General features: G+C 41.4%; 1 protein-coding gene across 1 annotated transcript in view; it reads left to right on the top strand.

Annotated features, from left to right (window-relative positions):
* The first annotated feature begins 1,125 nt into the window (after nucleotides 1–1,125).
* GLTP (glycolipid transfer protein) overlaps nucleotides 1,126–25,504 on the top strand; it is a 30,397-nt gene continuing 6,018 nt past the window's right edge. Inside the window, exons 1-2 of the mRNA XM_063457076.1 lie at nucleotides 1,126–1,366; nucleotides 19,827–19,885. Coding sequence (XP_063313146.1) covers nucleotides 1,264–1,366; nucleotides 19,827–19,885 — 162 coding nt within the window. The 5' untranslated portion in view covers nucleotides 1,126–1,263. The remainder of the gene's footprint in view (nucleotides 1,367–19,826; nucleotides 19,886–25,504) is intronic.

The following is a 25,504-nucleotide window of genomic DNA, read 5'->3' on the forward strand; positions in this document are numbered from 1 at the left end:
CAGTCAAAGGAGTGTTAATTTTTAAGTGTTACGATTTCCGTCAGGGGGAGTCGTATTGGTAGTGCCTGGGTTTTCGTCTGGTTTAGTTTATAATAGGAAATTTTACTGTATTCATCTAGGGTAGTTATAAGATGTGGTAGGGAGCGGTTTGGTTGAGTTATGGAGATAAGAATATCATCCGCAAACATCGATAGTTTATATTCCGTGTTATTAACGTGGACACCTTTTATGTCTTTGTGGTTCTGAATTTTATATGCTAGGGGCTCTAGTGATAATATTTGTTTATATTTTTGAAATGTAAGTCTTTTATTTTCTATTGTGATAAATTTTCGAAAAATAATAAATAATGAAATGAAAAAAAAAAGTTCAACTGGAAGAATAGCCGAGTTAGAAAATGTTTTCCAGTTCTGCTATTTTGACCATAAACTTGAATTTCACTTTGAATTCTCACTTTAGGGAACATTCCTGTTCGATAATGCATAAACTTCAGTTATTTTGACCTTGAATTTCACTTTGAATTCTCACTTTAGGGAACATTCCTGTTCGATAATGCATAAACTTCAGTTATTTTGACCTTGAATTTCACTTTGAATTCTCACTTTAGGGAATATATTCCTGTTCGATAATGCATAAAGTTCAGTTATTTTGACCTTGGCATTCACTTGGAATGCTCAGGTTGGTGTTAGTCTGGTGACTAACCCCTGTCAATCCAGTGATTGGCCTCAATTCTGATTTGATACATTGAAACTCTAGTCCAGTGTGTTGGGTGGAAATACAAGTCCCTGTGATGAGCCCAGCGATGTGTCCTGATCACAGACAGCAGGGACTTAATGTAAAAGTCCCTCTAAATATTTAATTCTCACTATAAACCCGACCATCTCACTCTGTGTATTATTAATAAGCTGTAACACGGCACCTTAACCCTTCCTACCCCACCTCCACCTCAGACACTGTGTAGCTAAAAGTACACATTAACACCTTGGCACTGATAGCGTTAATGCTCTCCGGAGACGTTGATTGGATGATTCTCACTCTCCATTTTTACGATTGGTAACGCTGTTTCCAAGGGTGATGACGTTTCAGTGTGGTGTTTTTTTTTCTATTGGATGTCTCTCTAGCAGCTGATTGGTCCAGACGCGTTCCACTAGCCCCGCCTCTTGCTGTCACTTTAAAGATGCAAAGGGCGAGTGAGAAAGAGTTCCGCTTTGGTTGGCGTCCGGACAGCAGGGTGACACAAACCGGGTATACTGGAGTCTGACCATCATGGCTCTGCTTGTAGAGCACGAGTTTAAACCCTTACCTGCTGATAAACAGGTAGACACAGTCAGCTTCCTGGATTCTGTGTCTCATTTGCCATCTTTCTTTGGTAAGTACTTTAGGAAACTAGAATGAACCCATACTTATTAAAGTGAGTGTTCTTTGTATCTATGATAATAGGTCCTTTACCCTGATCACTTATCATACATGTAGTTAAAGAATTTAGGAGACCCTCATTTATATCGTTTTCTAAAACATATTTGAGTTATGGTAAGGGTGTGGGGGGATGGAGGGGGGATATAGGTTGTAAAGCTCTCTAAAAGTGGAGTAGATACCATGATAATCTATACAATGTCCTGCTAATTGCTCAGTTTTAAGAACTTTGCCCCCGAATTGCTATTAATGCTATCTCAGATAATCGTTAACTTTTTTTGAAGCTCTTTTGTATCAATATATAATGTTCTATGTTCTTGCACTAAATCTTATCATAAAAATAGTAATTTATTAGTTTTTCTTGTATTTGTGTCCCAGATACTACCTGCATTTGTTTGGCCTTTTTTTTTTTTTTTTAAATAAATTTCACACTCTCTAATTTATATCTGTATAATATCCCCCTGCTTTCCTTCAAGGTATAGTCTAATGTACAGTCAACTTTTGATTTTATACCTTACATGTATGATTTTAGAAACCATTTAATTACCAGAGATTCATTAACCAATTCCCACAAATGTCATCGTAAGCCTTTTTTATGTGGTGCTAAAGTGAGAGATCTGCCATAGCTACAGTTTGGGTGGAATATTTTATCCCAAGGGTAGAAACAAAGGATTCCTAGTAGTTTCCAATGAATGGCCCCTCTGTGTTGCACAAAACAGAGTACATGCTAGCAATGCTTACTGGGTGTCTGACACTCAATGTCATGGGCATTACTTGTTAATTTCATCAGGTACTGTCCTCCTTTCTAATTATGAGATTGCAGGTCTGCATTTTGATAGACCAGGGTTTTCCAATTTTTCCCGAGGAACCCTTTGACATAGTGTATCAACAATCAATTGCGCCGTTTTGTGTATATCTGTGCTTGTATGTGCCAGTTGTATATCTGACACACACTGGCAGATAGTGGCACACAGATGCAGATACACACACCTTGACACACAGTGTGTATCTGTGTGTCAGATTCATACACACTGGCACATGCAAACACAGAGAGAGAGGGAGATATAGATATATATATACACACACACCTTGACACACAGTGTGTGTGTGTGTGTGTATATATATATATATATATATATATATATATATATATACACACACACACCTTGACACACAGTGTGTGTGTGTGTATGTGTCTGTGTTTGTATGTGCCAGTGTGTATGAATCTGACACACAGATTCACACACTGGCAGATAGTGGCATACAGATACACACACCTTAACACGGTATATCTGTGTTTGTATGCGACTGTGTGTATCTCTGGGTCAGTGTGTGTGTGTATATGTATCTGACACACACACACTGGCACACAGATGCACACAGTGACACATACACAAACCTTGACACACACACACACACACACACACACACACACTCTTTTACAGACAAACACACATACACTCACTGACAAACATACAAACTCCCTAACAGACACACATACAATTTTTACTCCACCCACCTACCTTTAGGAGTGCTGGCATGGAGTCCCTTGAGTCCAGTGGGGCTACTGGCATGAAGTTCCCTGTGGTCCAGTGGGGATGGCTGCAGCTTGGCGGGCGGCAAGGGAGAGACAGGTGAGCAGTGAAGGCAGGCGGCGAGGGAGCTCTGATCTCCCTCACACACCTCCTAGTGGAGCCAGAGTGACGTCATATTCCGGCTCCTGCATCACTGCTGTGCGCGCAAGGGAGCTGAGCAGGGAGATCAGAGCTCACTGCTCCCTCACCGCCCGCGGCCATTTTTTTTTTATTTTTTATTTTGCATATTTTTGTGCTCGACTATAGTTGGTTAACTGAACAAGTGGTTAGAATTAAGTGTTTATGTGGCAAACGCTCCTTCCCTTGTACGTTTGCCAGGCCTCCTGCCCACCGACTATGGTCCAGGTCTAGGACACCGTTTGACAGCTACCCTGCCCAGCCGCCATTAACAGCTTTCCCTTGGTGCACCTGGTTTGGCACTTTCCCTTCATGCAAATGTAACCAAACGCTAGCTTTTTGGTGGCCATTCGCATGAACCAAACCAACAAATCGTTCTCAGGCCGCAACCGCTATGGAACTATTTTCGACATGAGAACTTTGTGGGTTCCCGGTCACCTCAGCGGGACTTAACCACAAATGTTATGGAATTGTTTTTGACATGAGATGACCGTGCAGTTCCTGGACAACTGTGTTCATGGTTTTGAACCATTTTGAAATTTGCCAGGAGAGCACTTTTTAGAGGGAAGGTGCCTGATGCTAAGAGGAACAAACGCTATCTAAGAGCCAGGTGGAGCACCCCGTATTGCGGCCGCAGGAGCTTCCGAACATTGACGGGCAAAAGCAGCAATCGACCTGGAACTATTTTGGGCATAGGACCACGTGTGCTGCCGGTCAGAACTTTGACATGGTGACGTCTCCACCCTACATTTCATGGGTCTGAGTGCTATTTGGAGAACTTGGACACTCAGTTCAGGGCTATCTATCAGAGAGCCACTAGAGGGACTTCCGGGTTCTTAAAACACAAAAAGTGTTTTAAACTACGCTGGATTTGCTTACGCTATGCAGGAGGACCTCCAGCGTCGCCGGAAACCCCATAGGAAAGCATTGAATGTTTTCCTATGGGAAGGTCTAATGTGCGCGTATGGCCACTGCCGCGCATGCACATTAGGTCTCCGCTGTCGGCGGGGGACGGGCATGGGCGGAGCCTGACTTGGTGCCGAGGGACATCAGCGCTGGATTCAGGTTAGTCACTGAAGGGGTTTTAACCCCTTCAGAAACATGGGATGGGAGTGGGAGGGAGAGAGGCACTGCTGGATTCTGCAGTGCCAGGAAAATGGTTTGTTTTTCTGGACCTGGAGAGTCCCTTTAACTCAATTATTTCCCAGGCCCAGAGATTCCTGGGAGGGGCTTGTGCTAAATAGGAGACCCCATGCTGGGGTCTGTGCATAAAAGGACGAGTTTGGCTCATTAAAGTCAGTTGTACTCCCAGAACTATGTGTCGTCTAGTTACTGGGAGGGGAAAGGACTATTCACTGCTAAGCATCTTGTTCCAGTTCGCGGAGGAATCGTCGGGGAAAGGGTTATAGCTCCCAGGACTATGTGTCGTCCAGTCCCTGGGAGAGAATAGAGCTAGTCCCCTATACTGCTCCAGGATGAACTCAATCAAGCCACGACGACTGGTGCAAAAGCGCTGAGGTTTTCCCCTGTTCCAGCTTGGAATCCGTCCTTGGCGGAGACCCGCTACTGTGTGTATCTCTATCTCTCATTTCTTTTTTAAATCTTATTTGTTGAGGGAGGGTGGCTTTATTCATTTTTTCTTCCAATACTTTAAAGGACCACTATAGGCACCCAGACCACTTCAGCTCAATGAAGTGGTCTGGGTGCCAGGTCCATCTAGAATTAACCCTTTCTGCTGTAAACATAACTGCTTGTTACATAACTGCTTGTTTACAAATGGGTTAATCCAGCCTCTAGTGGCTGTCTCATAGACAGCCGCTAGAGCCTCAGTGAGAAGACGCCAGCGTCCATAGAAAAGAAATGAGTGCTTTCCTATGAGACTGGATGAATGCACGCGCGGCTCTTGCTGCGCATGCACATTCAGCCGATGACGAGGAAAGTCCCCAGCGCCGAGGGAGCCTGGCGCTGGAAAAAGGTAAGGGATTATCCCCTTCCTCACGATAGAGCCCGGCGTGAGGGGGACCCTATAGAGTCAGAAAAAATATTATTAAAAGGACCACTATGGTGCCAGGAAAACATTTTCCTATGTCTGTGTTGCTGACATGTGTGGGGTTTTTCTTTTCTCTTTTGCTTATTCTATTATTTGATGACATTTTACGTAACATTCTCACAAAGATGGAATGTAATCAGAAAACCTTTTTGCTAATTTGAGAATTCCCAGTAAATTTTAAATAACACTATACAAACCTGTGTTCTTAATGCTGTAGTGTCACTGTCACTAGTCTTATATAGGTCCCCCTCCATGTATAATATCCGTTTAACTTGCCTTTTTCCTGCTCGCCTCTGTCTCCCACAACGTTATTAAGAACGCACGGCTTCCTCTACGATGGTCTGATCCAATGAGCCTCATGAAGGAGCACATGCGCATGTGTGGTATTGTATACAATGCTTTCCTAAGGGGGCTTCCACATCATGTGACTAAATTCTGCTCAGTCAGTGCCATGGATGTGCCTCTAGGGCTGTCAGGAAGATGGCCACTACAGCTTTAAAAGGACAGGGACACTACACCCAAACCACTTCATTTATATTAAGTGATCAAGGTAACTCTAATGTCCTTTTTTTTTTTTTTTTTTTTAATGTTAAAATAGCCCCCCATGAATTTGCAATTCACTTTAAATTCTCGCTTAAATACCAAGTACCAAAATACCAAATGACGACACTATAGTCACCCAGACCACTTCCAATTATTGCAGTTTTAGAGAAACATACTGTAGCTCTAAATTGCTGAAAAACATTATGTTGGCCATGATAGAATGGTGTCAGAACACACAGTGCATTGCAGTTTGCGGAGTGTGGGTGTGCGTAGCCACAGACCGGTTAGAGTACCCGTGATAACCCCTGTCCACCACCGAAAGCACCTTTTAATGGGGATGTGAGCATCTGTACTGGACCATGGAGTAATGGAAGAAGGATGCCTGGTCTGATGAAACACATTTCTTTTAGATCAGGTGGGTGGCTAGGAGAGGCAGTGTTATGCAATGTTCTGCTTGGGTCCTGGCATTCATGTGGATGTTACTTTGACACTTTCCACCTACCTAGAGATTGTTGCAGACCACGTACACCCCTTCATGCAGTGGTGTTCCCTGATGGCAGTGGCCTCTTTCAGCAGGATAATGCACCCTGCCGCACTCCAAATATTGTTCAGGAATGATTTGAGGAACATGACAGAGTACAAGGTGTCACCTTGATCTCTAAATTCTCCAGATGTCAATCCAATTAAAGCAGCTCTGGGATGTGCTTGAACAACAAATCCGATCCATGGAGGCCCGACCTCGCAACTTGCAGACCTTAAGGATCTACTGCTAATGCCTTGGTGCCAGATACCACCAACATATTAAGTGGTCTTGTAGAATCCATGCCTCAACACATTAGAGCTGTTTTGATATTAGGTAGGTGCTTTTAATGTAGCTGATCTTGGTGTATATATTCTATTAAATGTGGAAATGTTGGTCCGTGTGTGTCATGGAGAAGCATTTCCAGGTTTGAATCCCAGATTTAAAACTGTATTACCAAAACTTAAACTGCAAAATACTGTCTGGACACCCCATGGTATTTGTAAAGTATTTTGTCCCTGGACAGGAACTTAATCATACACTGACTACCAATGGAATAATTACACGGGTGTGTTCTTTTCCTTTAAATACTGTAAATACTGCAGTGGTAATAATGCTATGATTTAGTCTCTGCTTATGGATGACATGCCTTAGACATACCATGACAATACAGTCCTTGCACTCAGATTAACTCTGCAACACTTTCAGTGCTGAATGCTAAAAATAGCCACAGTCAAAATATACAAAAATTATATAAAATATGGGCTAGCACTCACGGTCTTGTAGAAATCTTTATTTAGGTTATTCCATAAAATCAACGTTTCAGCCCATGTCTGGGGCTTTCCTCGGGATCAACAAACAACCCATGGAGTGTGCCCACCTGGTGCACCAGGGGAGGTACTCAGGGCCCAGGTGAGTTATCAAATGATCTTTTATCTGCTTACTGTGGGAGAGTGTCAGGGCACTCCTGGCATCTTAAACAACTACATCAGGCTGTAGTGGTTATGGTGCTTGGAGTATTCCTTGATGTTTAGAAATCCTGGATCCAACCTATATTATGGAGTGTAGAAAGCTCAGCATCCATTGTTGAATAAATTATAAAACACAAATAGCCACAAGTTAATGTGTGAATACATAGTAACTGTATGTTATCATTAATGTCCTGTAAATAAAAGTGTGTGTGTGTGTGTATATATTGTACACTCGAAGTACGTCACTCACTGGTCTTCTTAATTTACAAATTTATTCACCAATGTTAAGTAACTTTACAGTATCATATTTTCAGTCATCAGGATATAGTATATCCTCAACAAATCACAGGTCGCCTTGGTGACTAGAAATTTTGCCATGGCGCCTGGGATTTGTCAACCCTTTAACTAAGCCGCGCAGGAAACACGGAAACTGACCGCTGCGGCTAGAATGGAGGTGGCCAGCCACTGCAGGGAGCATGGAGGCGGCGCACGAGGGAGCAGTAATCTTCCTGCAGCTCCTCTCTGCTGTCTTGCGCTGTTTAGTGATACCGGTCCCGCCTCCATGGCTGAGATGATCAATTATCTCCGCTAAACCAATGCTTTCCCATGGGAAGGCACTGGGAGGATATTGTGCATGCGCAGTGAAAGTCTGTATATCCTCATAGAGATGCATTGAATTAATACATCTTTATGAGGAACATTCAGTGCCTCCATGCAAAGCTTGGAGACGCTGAACGTGGGTGCTGCACACTGTGCAGCTCTGACCTAGGACTTTAGTGGCTGTCTAAGTGACTGTCTCTAGAGGTGTTACTAAGCAGCAATGAAAAGCGGTGTTTACATTAAAAATACTGCAGGGACAGGCTAGACACCAGAACAACTACATTAAACGGTAGTGATTCTGGTGAACTTAGTTTTTAAGCAAGATGTTACACTAAGGGGTTAATTCACTAAATTCTGAATTGAAAGCCAAATGGCAAAATTTAGGAACAGCTGACTTTTTTTTTAAAAGATTCTCCAAATTGACTACATACACAGCTTGGATATTTTTACCTAAACTTTGCCATTTTTAAAGTCAGTTGGTTGCAATTTGGAGTTTAGCTAATAAACCGTTTATAGCAGCTGTTTATTGAAATTCCTGATACTTGTGAGTCCTTCTCAATCGCTAGCCTCTACCCTTGCACACCTTACACGTGTGTGTGTGTGTGTGTGTGTGTTGGTGTATCCTTGGATGGAACGGTGCTGGACATGCTGTGAGAAGAGTCTGATTCACCTTTCTAAAGTCTCTTTTTGTAAATGGAACTCTGCTTTTATGCAACCTTTATAATTGATCACGTCTATGATATTGTCTTACAAACATAATTTTGAAAATATTCAGTTGTAGATTGGATCACGCTGATGTGTACAAATTTCTTGTAGTGAAATTGAATGGGGAAATTAATATTTCATCAGGTACAAATAAGCAAAACTGTTGCTTTTAAGGGTGATCGGCTTCCTTGGAAAGATTCTGTTACAGTGATAAAGGATTGATAGACAGGACAGATTATCCATGGTGAAAATGGAGCAAATACTTTAAGGTCCTAATGTGATGCAGGTCCTGAAAGGTCAAGGTCACATGTTGAAATGGAGTCGTGATATTTGACCTTGTTTCTTGAAACAACTATACTAAAATGGAACATTCCAGGCCAAAAAAAGGTTTTGTTTGTTTTTTCTACTTACATTGATATCAAAGGAAACCACCAACCTTCAAAAACCGTAAAGGGTACAGCGCAGCTTCTTAAAATACCCCATTAATGCCATTTCAACCGAGACAGACTATTGTCAATTATATTAACTGTCAGAATTACTATTATTTATTTATTCATGTTTTGTTTTTTGCTTTCTATTTTACTGCGTATATTACATACCCGTATCCAATAAGCATCCAACAACTTTTAGCAGAGAGGCTAGAAAATTAATTGGAATGAGAATAACTACTAAACGGTGAACTATTGTGGGACTAGACACTTTTCAATGAATTAAGCCAGGTCATAGAGGCTAAAATGAAAGTCTGGCTTGCGGTAGCTTTCCTGTTCTTGATTACAAGTGCTTACATGTGTGCTCTTTGCTTTTCAGCATCATCACTTTTGCTTCTTCCGTTCTCTCAAAATATTTATATATATGGCTTTTAACATAAAAAAATGGGATCAACAGAGGAATAAAAAAATATATTTTATTTAAAGGAACAACACTAAAATCTCCCAAATCCCAAAGTATTTCCCTGGTATCCTCCAACATTAATATATATTAAAGTCAAACCATTTCCCTCATTTTGAGTGTCAGCTCAGCTGACACTCTCTCAACTAAAGAGTCAGCCCTCCATGAGCGTAAATGATTAGTGCTTATAGTATTCCTTAGTTTATTTATTTTTAATTGTCAAATTAGAGAAAGCTGTAGCATTAGGAATTCAAACCTGTGTTCCCTTTTAATTTATTTTTAATTTTTTATTTTTTTGTATACTTTTCTATATGCTATATTCCAATGTAATATCGTACATTGCTACTAATGTATACATAGACTTTTATGACATACAGCTCAAATATAGACATTTTATGCAAATTCAACTCTGGTTCCTAACAAGAAATAATTTTTAGTAAAACAATGGAAAGACAATCCCCCTCCTAACCATATCACACATTAGTGTCTTCAGCTAACTATCCAATCACAGGCTGAATGTTTATATTTTGTATTGTGATGGAATAGGGAGATGCATCTAAGGTGAGGGTTAGTCAAGCAAAAACAAATATTTGGAAAGGTATCAATTTAAAAAAAAAAAGTGGGAAAGAGTGTAGACATCAGAGAAAGGTCATAAGAGGTATGCATATAGGAGAATAAATTAAGTAAACAACCCAAATATATGGAGTCGGTCTTATAAAAGTAACTTTAGCATATGGGACAAGACGTAAAAGGTAAAGGTGTGTGTATGTCCCGTGCGCTGAGCTAGTAATAAAGGTTACAATAACAGAGGTGGAGATTAAAGATAAATACAATAAAACTATACACAGGTGGGTAAACTACAATGAACAGATAATGTGCAGCACAAAGTCTTAATATGGTCCTCCAGAAAGCTACATTTTGCTTATGGCAGTGACTCAGCTGTAGGAGATTTGAGGTGTGTGTGGGTTTTTTTTTGTTTGTTTTTTTTTATTCTTTATTTTTGTGGCTTTGCACGTCAAGAAAATCAATTACAGCATGTTCTCAAAGAGATCATGTAACATATTACATACTAGATCATCATTGTATGCTATAAAGTCGCACAGGTGCTTCGTCTACCCATTTTTGTTTTGTTAGTCAGGCTAATCCTCCTCTCATCTGTATGGAAGAAGTACAGTAATATGTCTGGGAGGGCTTGGGTACTAAGCTCAGTGTGCCCTGCTGAACAATGTAGGGTGTCATGCTTTGCCTAGGGTAATTATGTTGGGGGGGAGTTTAAACGATATGGCCTGTGGATGCCCGTGGCTTTGTGTGGGCCCTTTGGTCGGTCTGAGTTTTCCAGGTGGGTCATCTACCTCGTGGTGTGGAGGTATAGACTAGTTGGTTGAGACCCCGCTCTGTCTGCGTAGGGGTAGGGGGGGGGGGGGGGGTTTACGTAGGTCGTGTCATAGGCAGTCCGCTTACGGAGCCAGGGTGGAGATAGTATCTCCTAATCTGAACTGTGAGTGTCTAGCTAAAGTAAACATTAACGCTGGAGTAAATGTCAAACGTAACGAGAAGTCATGCATGCATATAAAACTGGTGTAAATAATGGGCCTAAGAGACCTTCAGCTGGAAGTTGTAGTCCCCACGACAAAGTACATTATATAATGCTGTAGGGGTGAGTGTCCGCTCAACTCAAGTTTGCTGGTCCATCGCCCTTAGTGCCGTTCTCCTGGGCGCAAAGGGAGTGACTTCTGCAAGATTCCACGGTGGGCAGGCACCTGTGTTCACCGCTGGCGTTGGGATACCTATCGATTGGAAGAAAGTTGGTGCTCTGAAGCGTTCATTAGGAGGTATCTTTCCGTCGTGTTCCACAATCAGTCTGTGGGGACCCCATTTGTAAGGGATAGAGTTCTCTCGTAGGTGCTGCGTAATGTGGCGGAAGGTTCTGCGCCACGTGAGGGTGTCTCTCGACAGGTCCCTGTACAGTGTCAGGCTTGCTCCTTCAAAAGTAATTGCGGGGGAACCCCGTGCTGCCCCCCCTGTCAGAGTCCCGAACCATTTTAAGTAGTACATCCCTTGGGGCATCCTGTGGTGCCTTTGTGGCCTTAGGAAGTCGAAAGCAAGAGTCAGTTCCAACCTGTTTAGTCTGTTTTGGGAGTAACAAAGTGGCTATCAGACTTCTGCAGTAGTGAGGCAATTCTACATTGATAGTTTCAGGTACCCCTCTAATACGCACATTGCGCGCTTTTGCTTTATCTTCCATGCCTGCTAGCTGGGCTGCCAGTGTAGTGCACTTTCTGTAGGGATCCTAAAGTTGCGTCTGTGGCAGTTTGCACCACCCTAGTGCTTCTAAGTGTCTCCTCCGCTGAGGCCACGCGGCCTGTAAGTGTGTTTACATCCCCTCTAACAAGTGCCATATCGGCATCAAACCTCACCCTGATTTCCATCATCATAGCCTTTATATCAGCTTTCGTGGATGGTGCCAGGTCGCCTAGGTCTGGTGGCTGCTGGGGCTTAGTTTGTACCTTAGACTGTGCAGGCACAGTGTCTGGTAGGCTGTTGTCGTCTAAGGACTGCGAGGTAAAGGCCTCTGCCGGCGCCATCTTGGCAGTCTCGTATCGCTGAGTCGGGCGCATGAAAGCGCCTATATCTCTGGATCCGGAGCTCTGTTCCGCTCTATGCTTTTTTTCCCCCATGGTCCAGGGCATGCAAGGGGATGTTTTCTCGGGACCCCGTTGCGGATTTAGCCTCCGTTTTAGCCGAATTATCGGGTCGGTCGTCGGAGCTGCGGTAAGCTGCGACTTTCTCGCTCAGGCGCTGGCTCCGCCTTTTTTTTTTTAGGTTCAAGGCACCCTTAATATTTCAGTATTTTTCCAAGGCACCCCTAGGATTCTGTGAACCCAGAGGCCCTGATAGACTATGCTAATAAAGTGGCAGAGGCGCAGGGAGAGAGTGGAGTGTCTCCCATAGTGTCAGCATTCAGAGTTTGAAAGGCCTCCACCGCTCCTGCTGACGCACCACAAGACACCATAGTGGTCACACGGGACATATCGATCAAGACATCCCTCCTGACACACTCCAGAAGCCACTCTACTGTTGCTGTGGAGAACACCAAGATTAAAATATTTAGTGACTTACCATTTGCAGTGTTGGTGGAGCAGAGAAGATTCCAGCCAACTAGTTTCCTGAGAGACCACAGCATCAGGTATCGATGGGGAGTGTCTGGAACTCTGGTGGTGCCCCACAGCGACCACGTGCTGGCCCTGTCTGCAGGGGAAGATCCATCAAAGCTTTTCAGCGCAACTCAAATTGCCTCCCAAAAATCTATAAAGTAAGATGCTAAACCATAAATTGGCAAAAAGGACAAAGAAGCAAAAATAGAGAAAAGCATTTACAGGTTAAAGGGACACTAGTCACCAGAACAACTACAGCTTCCCTTCCGGCCTTTTTCAGTAAACACTGCCTTTTCAGAGATTACTAGTTGATCCAGCACGTAGAATTGTGTCACACAGATGACTAATAGGTAACGTATTACGGGCATTAGAATGGCCGGACTTAACGTACAAAAGAGTAGTCGGGATACTTGCCGAGGTCAGGGGATACAGAAAGAGACACAACGATAAGGGAAAGCCAGGGATGCCAGAATACAGTCAAAAAGTTATCATATCCCCTCTCAGGCGCCATTTTTCCCAAACTAAACAGATTATTTTTTTAACCTTTCTTCATAACTAAAATGCTCCATTCCTTTTATCAATTTTGTAGCTTGTTTTCAGTGAACTTTGAGTACCTGAAGGCACCCATATAGCCGGTATTAAGTAATAACAGGTGAGAGGAAGCTAGTTTATCAGAAGAAAGGTAAAGTCTGGGGGGTGTGGTCTGCAAATTCGTATTCCCCCTTTTTATTTTTTTTAAATTAACTTATTTATGTAGTAAACTTGTGTTTGAAATATTATCTAATGTGGGAGGGAGCAGGGATGAGGGGGGAAAAAAGGAGGGAAGGATGGGGGACAGGAGAGGCGCCCCCTCCCCCCCCCCCCCACACCTCCGGTCCATGATTAGGGGTTGATAGAAGTCCTTAGATGACGTAATCTCCTATCTCCTCAATAAGCCCCAGTGTAATGGGAGGTGACACATCTGGTTACACTTAAGAGCCCCACAGAGTGTTCCCCACACTTATACATTATACATTTTCATACAAAGAACACTATTGTGCAAATAAATGCCTAATAGTGCAAAAGAGTGTGGAGCGCTTTAGCAGTAAACAAAACACTTACTCCTGTGTTATTCAGGAGATATGTAGAAATAGTCCAGAAATCCTTGTTTATCCACGGTAGATTAACAACCTCGGAAATGGAAACAAAAGCGGAAAAGGGAAGCAGTGCTAACCCTAGTGTAGAAATCCTTTAAACAATGATATAGTTAAATGTTGGTGACAATTGGCTTCTCACCTTGTCTGGAGCCAGTAACCAGGCTCCAAGTATGCAGACGTGGTGTCAAATATAGAGTGACACAACCCTTCTTAGCAGCAGCTTAAATATTGCACTAATCCACTTGATTTAAAAATATTACATTTATTGTGTATACAACTTTAAAACCATAAAATCAATACTCAAGTGTCAGTGCTCCGTCCAAGACGCGTTTCGCCTGTGTAATTCGGCTTTATCAATTGGTACAAACATGCTGCAAGTATAAACTTTAAATATCACCTACTGGTAGTTGATTGGTGCATGGCGTCCGTGATACATCCAATCACTGCGCTCATGTTAGTGGGAGTGTAGGGACACAGCTGCTGATGATAATTCCGGTATCGTGACGTCACACGATTGAGGCCGGAGACTGGGAGCTACGCAAGCTTGGCCGGCGGCTATCTTGCTGGGCCTGTGGCATGCGCTAGGTCATAAAGAGATCCGCCGCAGACGGTGAGGTTAGCTGCTGTACCACTTGTTTTTTCTTTCGTGGTTTAGCTCCAGAGCCCCAGGGGACGTAAAGGTAAGTTTTTATGGGCGCTCTGAGGTGTGATGCTGGTTACAGGTGCTGGATTGTGAGTGGAGTAGGCTTAACCCCTTAAGGACCAAACTTCTGGAATAAAAGGGAATCATGACATGTCACACATGTCATGTGTCCTTAAGGGGTTAAAGGGACACTATAGTCACCAGAACTACAGCTTATTGTATTTGTTATGGTAAGTAGAATCATTCCCTTCAGGCCTCTTGCAGTAAACACTGCCTTTTCAGAGAAAATGCAGAGTTTACATTATAGCCTAGTGACACCTCCACTGGCCACTCCTCAGAGGGCAGCTAGAGGTGATTCCTGGGGCAGTGCTACACACTGTGCAGCACTGCCATTCAGTGTATCCATCCTCTGCATGGAGACACTGAACTTTCATCATAGAGATGTATTGATAAAATGCATCTCTAAGGAGATGCTGATTGGCCAGAGCTGTTTTATTTGTGCTGGCTCTGCCCCTGATCTGCCTCTTTGACAGTCTCTGCCAGTGGAAAGCATTGTGATTGGCTCAGAGAATCACTTCTAATGTCAGCCAAGCAGGCAGATCAGGGCCAGAGCCAGCAGCTGCAGACTTGAATGGAAGTAAGATTTTACTATATTTAAGAGGGGCTATATAGTGGTTTTAACGTTCCTGACCCTATAGTGCTCCTTTAATTACCAATATGTGAATTATGCAAGTCCATGTAGTTGCCTAACACACCAAATCCCAGAAAGCCAACAAATGACCTCACTAAAGTGTCTTTGCTGCCTCAATATGCACATGCACGTGCTATGTAGTAAAGTTTGCCATTTTTGGCTGCTGGGGTAAATTTAAAGAAACCTACTCTAAGGACTAAATTCACTTCATATTAAGAAAATCGTTTTGGTGCTGAGACCCTTTCATTTTGGGAATATGATTTGCTGTTTCTGAGAAATGTCAGTTTGTATATGTCAAAAATCTAGATTTCTAAAATGTATGCTTCTTATGAAAGAAACTGTAAATGGTATTGTATTGAGACAGAGTTTCAGATTAGTAGAATTTGCATTCAAGCATAGTTTGTACAGACATGAGAAATGGCTTCTCATTTTATGCTAAATGCTTGCTTCATTATAACATATTTTTTTCCCCCTTTCATTAAAGTCCTGTACACGTGCCAGTTTTTGTGTGTGTGTGTGTGTGTGTGTGTGTGTGTGTATGTGTATATATATATATATATATATATATATATATATATATATATATTCTTTTTTTTTTTTATTAAACACTTTTTCATTTATTATAAAGTCCTTTGATATATGAAGTGTTGGAAGCATGGAGGCAGTGATACACAGGTAGTGCTAGTTTTTGAATTGTTTGTATCACATCACAATATTCTTTAAATGGGAGCTTGCAGTGTATTGTTCTAAATTTTGGGTAACTCCCTGTGAGTAACAGTCTTAGCATGCACATGTTTTCAACCTGCCCATTATCTGCTTAGTTTATTCATTCATACATACATGCATGCATACATAGACAAGATATTGCTCATTGTGCTTTCGAAGCAAGACAAAGAGAGTGATAAACCTCGTTTAAAATGTACTTCGTTCCCTGGGGGTTTTGACGTATTCGTATATCGTGTTGCAGCATAAGGGTTTAATGAAACTCAAGTGTTTTTCACATCTGAGCTGAAACTTAAAGGTCTGTGATGCAGGATCAAAGCCCTCAGTGAAAGGCGAAAGCTGTAACATGCCTCATTAATATAAATAAATAAAAAAACACTGCCTGAGATATATATATATATATATATATATATATATATATATATATATATATTTATTTTTTTTAACTTGTAAGCTAATTTTTTAAAACTTTAAATAAAGATTATCAGACAAGAACTAACACATCTAGTCTGGTATCAGTCTTTTGGGGGAAAGTGGGTCCTTCAAATTATAGCAACTAGATATTGCAAATTAAGGATCACTATAACTGTATCACAAAATTCACCAGAAGAAGCATAGTGGTAGCTTAGCACATTGCTAATGCAGTGCTCCCACTGTTGTAGCATGATACAGTATGTTCCTTTTTAAAAGAGATATTTCAAGTAATTATTAGGTTATGGTGCAACGAGGTCCGTTGTCACAGTCTACTAGCACTTGGCAATTTAGAACTTCATTGAATTGCAAAAAACGCTGCAATTCTAATACAAATTCCAACAGTTCTGGATTTGGTGGGACGATTTACTTTTCCAAATGTACCTGACTTCCAATTTCTTTATATGAATTAGCCTTGTCGTGTAAATGTAGGGAAGAATTTCCTATTGACTTTATTCCCTGTTGCGAATATAAAGCGCAAAAATAAAAACCCACCTAAAGGTTATCATAATATGCTTCTACCATCTTTTATTAGTCTCCCAACTCGCAATGTTCCTGACTGTTGGCTGACCTCTGCAAGTTACACAGCAAGGGAAGCCAAGTCATCTAATGGTACAACCAGGAAGTAAAACCAATCCAATACAGTAAATATGTTATGTGTATGAGAGATTATGGAAAAAAAAAATTCCTGTTAAAAAAAAAAAATATATAGATTATACTAGTGAAATATCTGTGTATATAAAATGCAAATTTAATATTTTACATACAGATATTTCACTAGTAACACAATATTTTGGAATGATTAGCTTTCAGCAGAAACTCCAGTCTAAAGTGCAATAGACTTACTTCATCTGCTATTTTACAGCTGCATCACTGGAATGAATATGAAAATATATATATATATATATAATACCGTTGTGGTATTTTCTGTATTTTATTGAAGGTATTTTGGCCACTTTCAACTTGTGAGTCAGCCATTTTGCTCTTTTTTTTTTATTTATTTTTACCTGGCACCAGAGTTTTTCTTGTTCCAGTGAGAATTGTACTCCAAAGAATCCTTGGTGGGGATTATACCACTCAAGCTTTATCCATTGAGCAGTCTGCCTGCTCAATAAAATGTGAGTAACCACTTGGTATTTTATGATTTCACTTTTTTATTTTATACAATAAGCACAATTGTTTATTTTATATTTCATATGGTCTTTATACCAATAAGATATCAATCTACTACAAAACTTCATGTATCCCATAAGTGAGGATTGTATCACTGTATGCCATATATATATTCCAGTGATGCAGCTGTAAAATAACAGATGAAATTAGTCTATTGCACTTTAGACTTGAGAAAGGGAGTTTCTGCTGAAAGTATATATATATATATATATATATATATATATTTTTTTGTGCTCTCTAGTTTGAGAGAGCAATTAACTGTAGCTCATTTTGACGGTTTTCCAGATTCAAGGTATTTTTTCTTTCGTCTTAGAGTGACAGGTTAACTGATGACACCAAGGGATTACATGCCGCTCCTGCCTCTTACGTTCAGATTATCTGACGATAAGCAAATGATGCGACAAGGTTACTTGATGCAGATCAGCCCCACTCTGTGCAGGTGACTGATAGAGTAACCCGGCCTTTTGTTGCAGACGCTAGAAAAGAAATAATGAAATAAATTTGATACTGAAGGCAATGGCGTTCTGACCTGAAGCTGCAGAAACTGGGATTCAATTCATAATTTATTCACTGTTTGGATACTGATGGCTGCTCTCTGACTGGACTTACATGGTGTTTTTCCACTGTGGGGGAAGTCAAGACTTGGAGTCTCGAATGTCGGAGCAAAACCATGGGTGTGAAAGCAGCCAAGTGTTAGAAACCTAGGAAGTGATGAAAGACGAGAACCACTTGACCTAACCTGTATATTGCTTTCACTGTTACATCAAATATATCCACTGTATTCAGTCCCCTTTCCTCTGGCAACTTGTTGGTGCCTAGAATCCTCCAAGTTAAGCAATATAGATTCATTGGTTTGCTCTGTAACATTTATTGTGACACTTGTAATTGTACTTGGCCATCCAGGGTTTGTTGTTGCATTTTTTTTTTTTTTTTTTTTAATCTTAAATCTGTTTTTAACTGTACCTTTTTAAATATTCAGATGGATGCTAGAGCAGTAACTGAAAAGCAGGAGTGTCAAAGGTTGACTAGAAACAGTTGTCCAGCGTTTGCATAGAGGAAGCAGGTGTCTGTCTATGAAAGCACATTTTCTTGCTTCCTTTTGGCTGCATTTGAATAGTGTTTAAGCGTCAGGGGAGACTACTAAAGTGAGAATTGGCTGAAATTCAAAATTAATTAAAAAATAAGCCTACAAATTCCCCAAGTCCATTTTGTATTAATCTAGGATATTTTTCTTTAAAATTTAAATTCACTGAATTCTCACTTTTACATAAGCTTGTAAGCAAAAGAGCCACAGAGGGACTGTGGAAGGGGCAAATGAGACAGACCGGGTGCTTCCTGGGTCTGTCCTGCAAGCTGTGCAGCACTGACACTCAGTGTCTTCAGCATGCAAACGCTGAACTCTCCTCATTGAGATGCATTGACCAGAGCTGTTTGGATTGTGCTGGCTCTGCCCCTGATCTGACTTCTTGACAGGCTCAGACAATCCAATGCTTACCTATTAGAAATCATTGTGATTGGCTTTATTAGCACCACTTCTGATGATGTCAGCCATGTAGGCCGATTAGGAGCAGAGCCAACCGCAGCAAACTAGGATTTTGCTGCGTTCAGCTTTCCCTTAATTTTGACCAGTCTCTCAATCCCTTCCACTGAAAAATATCCCCCCCAAAGCATGATGCTACTGCCACCTTGCTTCACTACTGGGATTGTATTGTGCAGTGATTAGTAGCCTGGTGCCCTCCATGGTGCTTTGAAAGTTCAATCTTCGTTTCATCAGACCAGAGAATCTTGTTTCTCACAGTATGAAAGTAGTCCTTTACGTAATATTTATTTTTCCCCGCAAGTTCCAAGTTGACTTTTGTGCATCTTGCAGTGGAGAGAGGCTTCCATCGACCAGTCTCTCATAAAGGCCAGTTCAGTAGAGCGTTGCAGGGATGGTTGTCCTTCAGCAGTATTGGCACCTCTCTGGAGCTCACCCAGAGGGTTTTTGGTCACCTCGCTTACCAAGGTCCCTTTCCCCCTGTTATTCCATTTAAGAATTATGTTTGCCACTGTGCTTTATGAACCATCAATGCAGCCACAATTAAGATTTTTATTATTTCTAGCCTACTCCAGATCTCTGCCTTGAGACAATCCTGGTTCTGAGCTCTGCAAGCCGTGCCTTTTGAGCCTTCTGGCTTGATTTTTGTTCTTATATGCTTTTGCAGATCATGCTCTTTCGCTCTCACGAGATAGAGATATATATATATATATAGTGTGTGTGCCTTTCCAAATTTATGTCCAATCAAATTCATTTGCCACAGGTGGACTCTATTCAAAGTGTAGAAACCTCTCAAAGATGAGCCTGAGAAATTCTCTGAATAATTGTTATATAGATATAGATATTACGCCAGAACTTTATAATGACAAGATAAAATTATTTTCTTTTACATTTTCAGATTGCCTCGGCTCTGCAATATTTTCTCCAATCAAAGCTGATATCACAGGAAATATAACGGTAATGTTTTAGATGGTCATAACCATTTGTACGCTTTTCATAAAGACATGAAGAAATCTAATTATGCACCCCAATTTTTTTACATCCTGTATTCGTTTACTATTTCTAGTTTCTTACTAAAATCAGATTATTTATCTGTCAATGTTATAATTCAAAATAACTTAATGTTGTAACGAGATTCTTTTTTTGTAATTTTTTTTTTTGACATATGGTGGCAGTACTTATGGGTTATGCTTCCTAATTGGGACAATCTGCAAGATTGGTAATTAAGAAAAGTTCCTCCCCTTTACCCTGTAAAGGGCTTACCCCGGCAAACCCACCTCAGTTCTTCCTTGTCCCATCACGGGACGGATCAGGCATCTGAAAATACATACAAGATAAAAAAAAAAAAAATGTTCGAAATATGGATAATGAATACTAAAGAGTCCAAAAGAGCCTATGCCTGATAAATACAGCAAAAAGTCCAAAATAAACCCTGGTATAAAAAGTGTTGTGGTGTTGTTGTTTTTTTTGGTTTTGTGTTTTTTTTTTTTTTTTTATCCACATGAAAAAGCCCTAACCGGAGAAACACGTTGTGGTATTTTCTGTATTTTGGCCACTTTCAACTTGTGAGTCAGCCATTTTACTCATTTATTTATTAATTTTTTTTATTTATTTATTAATTTTTTTTTTATTTATTTTTTTTAGTGCACGAAAATGATAGACAGGTCTGAGGTGCCCCAAAAGCAGTCCTCAGGCTCTTTCCTCCGCTTGACATGCGGGACATATGTTTATCAGGCACAAATTTATATATAAACATGCTTAGTGATTTAGGTCATTCTTTATGCTATCAAAGGTTAATAACAAGCATAACGCGATACTAGTGAAAGTAGCTAGGTCAATACTATGTTTTATATGATGGTGTTGCTTATCCAGGAGTACTCCTAGGTTGCTCACCCGTGAAGGCAGGATACCAGTTACAGGTACAGGCAGAGTGAGGGAACATATAATTAACACTATAAATTAAGACATTTCTATTGCAGGTTATGCGTAAGTGAAAGTTGGTTCTGCATTTTTAAGATGCCATCAATGCTAGTAATTATATTCTCTTGCAACACATTTTTTGCTCTCCACAAGTTTAAAGGGATAATCCAGACGTGGACCCCTTGCTCACGGTGCCTAGGGAGATATGAGCTATGCCTCACTGATGATGCCTAACAAGGCTGAAACGATCGTCTGGTGTTGCTGTGTCTCTCTTACAGAGGGAACTTGCTGGCATTTCGGATCTGGACTGCCCGTATGCGTGGGACCAGTCTGATATGTTTCAGAGATGTTCTCTCTGTAATGGCACAAGATGAGCAAAAACCAGCTTGAGAACTGAGCGGGGACCCACCGAAGGGCAGGCCATTTCAATTGCTGCCCGTTCTCAGTATTCTCTTGCGACCCATTTTTTGCTCTCCATAATTATATTTACTAAAACGAAAAAGATTTATGCGGTAAGCTATATTCAAAGGCTCAGTATATAAACATGCTAAGGCCAGGCAGCAATCTACAAGTATAATATCACCCTGACTGATCAAAAGTTCGTAAGTCTGCACACGCTCCAGGAACAGTTGGTATGGTGAGCCCGATGGTTTGCGGGTGGTAGTGGACACGTGGTCGGCCAATGCCTGCTCCAGCATGTCGGCGTGACCCGGTGTTTGGTGTCCTTTAAGGCTGAGGTTCTAACTGTCTCTTCAGGTGCGTTTCTTGAGCTTGCCTCTGTTGGGCATCGGGAGGAGAGTGTTCTCTGAGATTAACGTTCGGGTGTTGCATATGCTGGGTGTCACTGTGTGGCCCTCTTCAGGCCTGCCGCTCTGTAGGGAGTGCGTGGGGCAGGTGTGCGGTCAGCCCTTCTGTGAGAGTGCTTCGCTCGGCGGCAGAGTCATCAGTCCGGTATACTGGTGCATCCGCCGCTTTGCGTTCGGTTTGGCCTCCGCTGCTGCTTGCCTTTCTCGTGGCTCGTTGCTTGTACAGGTATGATATCGCCTGTTGGGCTGTGGTGAAGGGAAGTAGCGCCACCAACTCCTCTGGGCCCGTGCCTGATTGTCCCACTGGGTGTTCTGAGATCCACTGTAATGTATTCCCCTCTGCTGATTCCGGCGCATGTGGCAGCCGCCATCTTATGTGATGCAGTCGGATCCTCAAGTGTGACGGTGGCGCCTTTGTGCTCTGGCTGCCAAGCCTCTGGGTGAGGACCGGGATCTCCACCACCCCACCCCGGGGACAGGGCTGGGTCCGCTTAGGTTCGTGCTCCAGGCTGGGCGCTGTATTGCAGGATAGGGGAGTGGCAACCGTCTGCCCTACTCACCGCCGGAGAAGGCCCCAGTTGGGACAACAAGTTTTTCTCCTCCAGGGGACCGTAGCTTGATAAGCCAGCCTCTCCGTGGTTCCAGCAGGTCTTCTGCTTTGGGCACTGTGCTATTGGTCAGCTTTTCTGGTGAAAGATATGGTTTTTGGTCATATTTGGTGCTTTGTAGCAGGAGCTTCTTTTGCCTGCGACCATCCAGCTCGGTGGTCCAGCCCTGCCCACCCCCCCCTCTTTTTTCCTTTTTTTTATTTTTTTATTAATTTTTACCTGGCACCAGAGTTTTTCTTGTTCCAGTGAGAATTTTACTCCAAAGAATCCTTGGTGGGGATTATACCACTCAAGCTTTATCCATTGAGCAGTCTGCCTGCTCAATAAAATGTGAGTAACCACTTGGTATTTTATTTCACTTCTGGGTTTTATACAATAAGCACTATTATTGTTTCTTTTATTTTTCATATGGTCCTTATACCAACAAGATATCCATCTACTACAAAACTTCACGTATCCCATGAGTAGGGATTGTACCACTGTATGCCATCCACACTAGAGCTGGTCTTATAGCTCTGGAAAACGTGAGTAGGACCATATAGACCTCTTACAAAATAGTACTTAGTACCTGTTGGGATATACTGCACCATTATTTGCTGTCTTTTTATTTTTTCATACGTATTTTAACGAATATCCAATGCCCATACCTTACTGAGGAATATTTCCCCTGACAAGATTGTGATTGGCTTCTTATACAAGGTTTTATTTGGACTTTTTGCTGTATTTATCAGGCATTGACTCTTTTGGACCTACTTTTTGGACTCTATTTATTATTCATTATCCATATTTCGAACTCTTTATTTTTATTTTTTTTCTCTTGTATGTATTTTCTCTTTTATATAGAGTCTTGTATATGTGCTTGTATAGTTTATAACCAGGGTTTTTTCACCTGTGGCGCCACCTCCCCCTTTACATTTTGATTTTGATAGAGGTGAGGCACACGGGTTGATGTCTGGGGGATGCGGATGGTGTTGCGTTCCACCAGAGTTCCGGGTGCGCTATTGCACATGCGCGAACCGGAATTTCCTAGTGAAGGCAGAGTACGGATCGCTGTGCAGTTCCCTCTGGCAGTAGGGTGCTTGTCAGGAGGGTTCTCAGTGTCACCAGCCCCCCACACGGCCAGAGGTTTTCAAGGTAAGATTAGTTAATCTTTACTTTGAAAATCTTTTTAGAATTGGAATTGTTGCACAGGAAATGAACTGTATATATGCATTGAATACCTCTGCTTTAAAAAGTATTTTACTTGTTGTATCTGTGCTACTCTCCTCCATATGGTACTGGTGTGTATATGTAACCAAGGTGCTGCAATTTCTTGGGTAAAACTAAGCAGAGAATATGCAATCGTTCCTATCTTTGGATTCTTATAGAGAATCATATAGTGTATCAGCTGCTGTGCCTGAGATGGTCCAAAGAAACAGAAAGAGAAGCGGGCCTTCGATAACTTCTAATGTGGCTTTTGGCAAATGTTTATCTACCTCTTCTTAAGACCTATCTGGTTCATCATATTGTGTGGGGTTGGTTCCCACCTGATGTACTAAGAAGGTTCATTAGGAATGAATCAGTCGTGGGGCAGGATGAATCTGCTAAACTTCAATGAGGGTTATTTGTTCCTCAAACTCAATGTCTGTCTTATATGCAGACAATGAGGAAAACTCTGGTAACTAGCCTTTCTTGCCCAGCGTTTAATATGTTGACTCTCAAATGGGTAACTGTTACATCCTCCAGATACACTGGGAATCCAGAAAATAATGCATTTCTCTTCCATAATCCCATAGGTGAAGTAGCTGCTTTAAAAACCCTGTCGTCAAGAAAGGAGATACCTCTTGCAGACGATCTTTCCAGACTGCTGGGTTTTGGTAAAAGGCTTTTCTGGCAGGTGCAGCTGTATCCAGAACTATAACTTTGATTACAATCGTTTATGGAGGTTATTGAAGTCTCCAGATAAGCAGCTTGTTGGTTTACTGCTACATTTGTGATTTTCACATACTTTATATGGATATGACTAATAAAACTTGAAAATTATGGCCAAAATCATGGGTTGATCTGTTGCCCTTATCTCCTTGTGATTTAGGCTTTGACAGCAGATCAGCGTCCCTTTAGGTCCTCTGATTACTCCCATTAGGAAAAGGGGCATCTTGTTACCAATGTCGAAAACGAAAAAAAGCTCTGCTTTAAGACAAGTTTTTTGAAAACCTGGTTGTAGAACTAGGTCCGACATGGCTAGACGTTTCTGACGCCATGAAGATTGGAGGCAGAATCCTACATAGAAACTACTGGCGATCGCTGGTTTCTTAATCTAATAAAAGGAGGGCACCGCTTGCTCTTTACGAGTCTGCCCAATCCATGTTTTCTCGTTTCATTTTTAATCTTCTGATCATCTGGTGGTACTCCATTTACAGAAACCGTGTTCCTGTTGGATAAAAGGAGTTGGGGATTTGGTTTTAGGGAACCACAAATTTTATAGGGTTCCTCCGGAAACTCCCAGATATCAAAGCCAGATCATTATTTTTATACCTGTATGAATTTTGATTATTTGGTTCCTCTCCTGAGGTTCAGAATCGAGACTGATACTTCTGTAACTGATTGTGCAGAAAGGAAATGTCATGGTGGAAATGGATACAGAGATGTATACCCACATATTCCTATTGCGGTCCCTTGAAGTTTTTGTAGGTTCGCCATAATAATTGGATTTTAGAAACTTCTTTACAGTTCAAAACACTCCCCTTTGGGCGGTCTTCAGTCTACATCTACTGCACTCAAAAAGGAATGGTCCAATTACTAATAAAGCAGAAATTGTTCCATAACAACAGGAAATGAGTTTGCTGGGATCAACTGTGCAAAATTTAGATATGGCCGCTACACTCTCTTCAAGGGAGTGCTCCTAATCTTAGCTCGTTACCTGTATAAAAGACACCTGGGAGCCAGAAATCGTACTGAGATGGGGATCAAATACTTATTTCACTCATTGACATGCAAATCAATTTATTACTTTTTTGACGTGTTTTTCTGGATATTTTTTTGTTGTTGTGTCTCTCACTGTTGAAATACCTACCATTAAAATTATAAACTGAGTATTTATTTTTCAGTAGGCAAATGTTTAAAATCAGCAGGGGATCAAATACTTTTTTCCCTCACTGTAGATCTCCAGCTTCCATGAAGCTTTTGTCATTCAGAAGGCACTCTAAAGGCATGCCAAACATCATGGGAGTAGTATTTCTACAACATCTGGGGGATCTATCTTT

The sequence above is a fragment of the Pelobates fuscus genome, chromosome 5 (genome assembly GCF_036172605.1).
Source record: "Pelobates fuscus isolate aPelFus1 chromosome 5, aPelFus1.pri, whole genome shotgun sequence".
Lineage (NCBI taxonomy): Eukaryota > Metazoa > Chordata > Amphibia > Anura > Pelobatidae > Pelobates > Pelobates fuscus.